The following is a 6,534-nucleotide window of genomic DNA, read 5'->3' on the forward strand; positions in this document are numbered from 1 at the left end:
GACAATTTTATGATTGCACCAAACGAAAAAATTATGTATAATAGTATATATTGCAGTTATCTGTGTGCTATAATAGTCCTGGCAAGGCTACTGTCTAATGAACTTATCAGAGTTACGTTTGCACAACGCAAATAAGTCTGCAAAGCGCTTTAAACGCACTCCAGATGTAACAAGTTTGAGTGAACACTTCATTGGCTTCAACATGTCTTCCGTAAAGGCAACACGAAAGTCTTCATGTTATTAACTGGGAGCTCGTTAACACTGTAAATGCAATTAGGGGGCGAGAAGGGGGATATTTATAGGAGCTGCGACAGATACTTCAGCTAACCGGAAAGACAACAAACGCTTTGCAGGTTCCAAACCACTGAGGGAGTGTTATTTAGCAGCACACAGCAGCGGTGACGAGAAACGCACTCACCCAGAAGTGGAGCTTTGCTCCGCACAGCCACTCCATCTCCTTTGTGGCGGGAGAGCCGGTATCATCGGAGGAGTTCATTACTCCGTCGGTCTACGCGGAAAGGTCGAGTCCTGTCTGCGGAGCCGCTGTCCTTTATCCCCTCTTCACGCGGCAAGGCGCCCGCGAGCTGTCACATGCCACACGGACAGGTATGCGTCGCTGACCGAGGGGGCTCCCGGTTTCCTTTTTGCGTGTCCGACCGCGAGCCGTCCTGTCTCGGGAAACTGTCGGCTCCTTCCGCTTTGGCGAGGAACGGGAGGGGAAGAAGTCATTCGTATTCAGCCAAGAATAATTTTCTACAGGAGGAGGCTGCTCTGTCTCGATGGAAAAGGGAAGGCGTCAGCTTACTACCAAGCTCCGCCCCCTTCGCACCGAGTCTCCACGCCCCGCCCCTTCGCCTTACTAACACAGATCTCTGCTCAGCAGCGGGAGTCTCGGGTTCATTGCTGAGTCATGACTCATGACAAAAATAACGTTAGAGGGACACCATGCTTTGTTCTTATTTATTTTTTACTCCAAATTAACAAAAACACAATGATCTAAATTCATGTGATTTATCTGAAGTCTTCCGTAAAAAGGTCAGAAGGTGACACTCAGTTAAGTAAACAAGAAAGACTATAAAAAACTACCTCATCTTGCAACAGATGGTGCTGGCCCCTCCAAGTAGTGATAGTCGCATCATGACTGTGTGAAAATGAAAAGAAGAAAACACCGACTGATGGAGGTCTGCGTTCATAAAAATGGGAAACGATGATTTTATAGCTTATAACTAGTTAAAAAGTGTTCAGAAAAATTGCTGGAATCTCTTCATATAGTAGAAATTTCTAACTAACCTTGACTTGAAATTCAAAATGGCCACCAAGCCTCAAATGCTAATTGACAGTAGCAGAAATAAACAACTTAATTGCAATTCTGTGGCTTTTCATGATATCAAATCACATGTATACACACTACTGTACAAAAGAGGTGTTTAAGAAAATATTCCTTTAGTGTTTGAATGCAGAGCTCCATGTTACCTACTTGTTTTGCTAATAGCTGTTCACAATCAACAAGTGTCTGCACAGATCATCATCCCTCCACTGCCACGCTTGACAGTTGATATGACACGTGTGTTTTTGGTTTTCTCCAAAAGATGTCGCTCCAGATCTTTTGTGTTGTTCTTTAGAGAGATTTTTTTTCTCTCCAGGCAATCTCTCCAAACAGGCTGTGCTCTGGGTTTATTCTCATTGCCTTCAGTGTTTAATATTCTGACTCAGCTCTTTTGTGGGATGGTCCTTCCTGGAGAGATTTGCAACTGATTAAAATGTTTTTCCGTGTTAATATTTTCTCTCTCTCTAGAGTGATGTTCTTCGCGTTTCTAGAAAATAATAGAAAATGGCACCATGACGAATGCCTGTCATTTATGTAAAATTCACCTTCTTGCATTTTTGAGGTCTGTGTCCCTGTTGTTATAAGAAAAGCAAAGAAAAATTACCTTTATTTTATTTTAGTAGTAGTTTCAGCCCCATCGTTCATTTTGATTATGTTGCTGATTAAATAATAATTGGGTTTTCCCCAGTGTATTTTCAGCCTGGTGGGCCACCAGGCTTTACTTGTGCCAACACCAGGCTAAGCATTGCTTATTTATTTAAGTCTCTTTAAAATGTTTGCATTTTTTAAGCCTTTATAGTTGGTGTTCAGGTAGTAATCTTCCAGTGTTTTAATAACACATAATTATCAAGTGATATTTTCAAATTTCCTGTCAACTTTAAACATTTTTACCTCAAAAACACAATGGGTCGCTGGGTGAATCCCCAGCGCCCAAACACGAGGCTAAGCAAGATTTCTGGGGGGAAACCTTGTGGAACTTATAAATTTTGCAATATAAAAATAATTAATTTTCATATTTATTTATATTTTTATTTGGTTAAAATTAAACATGGATGCACCTTTTATGCATTTATCTCCAGTTTTATAAAATATTTCATATGTCTACATATTAATTTGCAACATTCCAAGTCATGGGACTGTTATTTAGTCCAAACTGTTTCCGCTTTAGTCTTCTGCTGATGATTTGAGCTCCAAATGCAATCCAACAAAAAATCCCTTAGTCTTTGAAGTCTAGTTTCTTGGTGTTTTCATTCATACTGACTGGTCATGCTAAACTCCAGCCTGATTCTTCTCCTCCTCTCCGGGTCAGGCAACTTACTCTGTCACTTTTTGGTATAAAGAAACAGACTCATAAGCCAGGGTGTGCTTGACCACTACAATTAGAAAAAAAAACATATATATATATATATATATATATATATATATATATATATATATATATATATATATATATATATATATAAACTTTATTATTTTTCCCTTTTTTTCATAAAAAGTTGAAAAACATGTCCAGAGTAAGTTGGAGAATTTAAGAACATTGAAGACTCCTTCGTCCATCAGGCTCATTTGCTTTTTCATGGATGCCTAAAGTGTTTAAACATCATAAAATAATAATAATAAAAAAAGTCAATACTTTCAACAGCATGGGAAAAATACATAGTGACTTTAGTTGTACTAGTTCCTAATTTGCACAATCATTGTATATTTTATTACAGCCATCATAGAAGCTTACTATAGCCTGGCTGTCTGTCAACACAGAAAGCATTGGTCCTAAAGTCTTCTATGAATGGCTGACTTATTATTTGCGCAACACACCTTTAAGGGAAGATTTACGCCTCATTTTGTTTTCCTACATGTCTTGTCGGTGAATTACTCATCGGCAGAAGGCGAGATGCGCCTTATCTTGAACGTAACTTTGCGGCTGTTGCCGGTTTTCCTGCTCGAGATGAGAAATTGTTAAACCAGGATTTGCCTCAAAATGCACGTGGTGTGTGACTCGCAACAGATAAAAGCGAGGGTCTGTTTAGACTGCAGTGACCTCAGATCCCCTCACCCCGGGGCCATAACTGCCTCCTATCAGCCACGATGGGTCACAAGCAAAGACAAGAGTCACACAGGGATCAATGACTAGGAAACTGTTAATCCGAAAAATCATTCACACATCGTTTCACACCAAGGCTCAAATATAAATAGTGAGTGCAGAGTGGATCACTCTGTATCAGCGGTATGGCTAGAGTGCTGTTTTTGTTTTTTTCAATTTTGTCATGCTCAAATGTTTCAGATCATGAAACCAATTTAAACATTAGACCAAAATAACCTGGGCCAATGCAAACAAAAATTGTACTTCTATTTTACTTCTATTTAGCCTGCCACCACCAAACTCAACAGATCTTGAGCTCAAAGTCGCAAACGGGTGATGGTTTATACTTTGTGTAATGTTATCTCTAATGATTACGTAGAATTCATTTATGTGATTTCTTGATGTCTATTTCTTCTTCTTCTACTCTTCTGACAAGGTTTTCCCCCTCAAACGGTTGTAGTTCGATGGAGCAACTTTGACCAGATGCACCATACCTACTACATTCAAGCATTAGGTCTACAAAATTCAAAAGTTTCAATTTTGTAGACCTAATTAAACCTAACAAACCTAACACTAGTCTGATATGATATTCCAATTTTCTGAAAAACAGAATTCTGGGGTCCATTCATAGTAAGGAGGAAGAATAGATAGTATGCAAAATTAAACAAAATAGTGTGAAAGGACCACATATCATTTGAACTTAAATACTGAAATAACATTTTGGTGATGCTGTAAAGGCCATGAGATCAGAATTTGCAGTCTGTGTGACTGAGATGTACAGAAAATTAGACTTCGAGTGCAGAGAAGCAGCCTGTCTATCTCTGAGGGCGCTGATTCTTAAGTGCTCTCCTTAGTGAATCGTCCGCCTAGCTCTTGTCTCCACGCAACTCTATATGAGGCGTTATTCTAAACCTCAGCTGAAACTCCAAGGTAGAGTGCCGTCCGTGCTGCATGAAGAACACGTCCTGTCATCCTTTGTCTGACAAAAGTAACAGAGAACCAAACGGAGAGAGGGGCAGCAGAGGCAGCTGCTGAACTCATTAAACTGGAGATAAGGAGCCATATGAGATACCAAGCGAAGTTCTAGGCTGGGTTTTGAGTTGTGGTGACACTTTATCTCCTCAGATCAAAACACAAGATACATTGAAGCTGAAATGAGCTAGTTCCAGATTAATTTTTGATAAGAAAAGAGTTTAATTTAAAGCTGCAGCATGTAACTTTCATAAACAAAATGGCTTCTTTTTTTTAACATATTCATTAAAACTGTCACAATGTCGAGAAACTATGAGATGGGTAATCTATGAAAAAAATCCAGCCCCTCTGCCTTCTCGCTGTTGTCCTACTGCTATCTGCAGAAACACACCAATCAGAGCCGGGTGGAGGGTCTTAGAGCTGCCAATCAGCTTGAGTATATGTTCTGCTCACAACATTGCCCTTTCTCTTAGGGTAAGGGTTACGATTATTTTTCCCACTGACCAAATGCACTTCCAGCCAGATTTTCTGTTGTTGTTGTTGTTGACCAGAAGACAAAGTTTGTTGAATTTTCCCTTTTCCTTCTCCACCGGGGGATCTGATTACAAATCCTAAAGTCCATCTGTTCTCCTCCTGCAAGGTGAACCATTAGGACGGTTCACCTTGGCCTGCAGGAAGAACCCTCTTTATCCTCAATCAGATGGATTTCTGTTTTGCTAGCAGGCTGCTAACGAAAGCCACCTGAGGATGGTGGAGCCAGGTTGGCCTGTCACAGGTACCAGCAGTGTCATGTTACACGCAATTAGGCCCTGACAGAGCGGCTCCACCCTCTGCCCCCTATAAGCTCATTAAACTCTCCGTGCTTTCCAGGGGGGATTTCTCCAACTTACAGGCTGCTGTTTGATTTGGATTACACAGAAACAAGAAACACTAACAGCTATCACCATTCAGGTACAAAAATAAATGCAAAACGTACAACATACCAACATGATTAAGTGCATCCATCAATCCATCCATCCATTTTCTTCCGCTTATCCGGGGTAGGGTCGCGGGGGCAGCAGCTTCAGAAGGGAGGCCCAGACTTCTCTCTCCCCAGCCACTTCTTCCAGCTCCTCCGGGGGAACCCAAAGGCATTCCCGGGCCAGCCGAGAGACATAGTCCCTCCAGCATGTCCTGGGTCTCCTGCTCCCTTCTTCCCCCATTCGTGAACAAGATCCCCAGATACTTAAACTCCTCCACTTGAGGCAGGACGACCCCCTTGACCCGGAGAAGGCACTCTACCCTTTTCCAGCTTTTCCGGCTCAATTTTGTGCATTAAGTGCATATTTGTGGAAATGATGCATGTTTTTCAAAATATTAAGGCAAAACAAATCTGAAGAGTCACATGGATGAATTATTTCTGTTTTGCTTTGTAGATCTAGAACCACTTTCCCTCCATTATGCAATTCTGAGTCAATTTTCAAATTCTACCACAGATTCTCTGATTGATTTAGGTCCAGACTTTGACTGGGCCATTCTACCACATTTATATATATGCTTTGATATAAATGAATCCAATGCATTTCTGACTATCTTTGCAGTTATTCAGTGGACGTTTTCAGTCTAGGATTGTCTTGTATTTACCTCAGTCACTGCTAATAAAATGCATACCACAATCTGAAGATTTACAATAAAAAAGACTACCCATATATCTTCATTTCTATTCATCTACTGCTGTTCAGTTGAAAAAGAAACTAACAAATTTCGAAGCAACAGGGGGCTAGACTGCCAAAGCATGCTGCACTTTTCAGTTTTTTATTGATGAAAACTCTTATTTTATTATTTCATATGTTATGTTCGACTGTAGTAAAACAAAACAAAACATAAAATAAATTAAGAATTTTCCTTTTACTTCCCACCACTTTGTGCCATCCTGTCACACAAAATACAAATAAAATATCTTGTCTCTGTATTTTATTTGTTAGTTTGTGGTTTTATTCTGACAAAACATGAAAAAACTGAAGGCTCACAAATATTTTTTGCAAGGCACTATGTGAAAGAAAAGCGAAGAGTGATTGGAGATTTGCAAATATCTCCTGCTACAGTATGACACCACTGAAGAATCTAAGGAATCTGAAGAATCCTCAAACTGGAGCACAAATCTAAACATGACCAT

The 6,534-nt window shown here is 40.1% G+C and overlaps 1 protein-coding gene across 3 annotated transcripts in view; it reads right to left on the reverse strand.

The window, feature by feature from the left end:
• Positions 1-808, reverse strand: part of abcc3 (ATP-binding cassette, sub-family C (CFTR/MRP), member 3) — a 60,278-nt gene extending 59,470 nt beyond the window's left edge. For 2 of the 3 annotated variants that reach the window (XM_088000917.1, XM_088000915.1), the window contains exon 1: positions 419-808. In XM_088000917.1, coding sequence (XP_087857043.1) covers positions 419-496 — 78 coding nt within the window. In that variant the 5' untranslated portion in view covers positions 497-808. The remainder of the gene's footprint in view (positions 1-418) is intronic. The other variant, XM_088000916.1, reaches the window with a different exon arrangement.
• Positions 809-6,534: the final 5,726 nt, after the last annotated feature.

The sequence above is a fragment of the Poecilia mexicana genome, unplaced genomic scaffold (assembly GCF_051168715.1).
Source record: "Poecilia mexicana isolate PSO_F unplaced genomic scaffold, ASM5116871v1 scaffold_19, whole genome shotgun sequence".
NCBI lineage: Eukaryota > Metazoa > Chordata > Actinopteri > Cyprinodontiformes > Poeciliidae > Poecilia > Poecilia mexicana.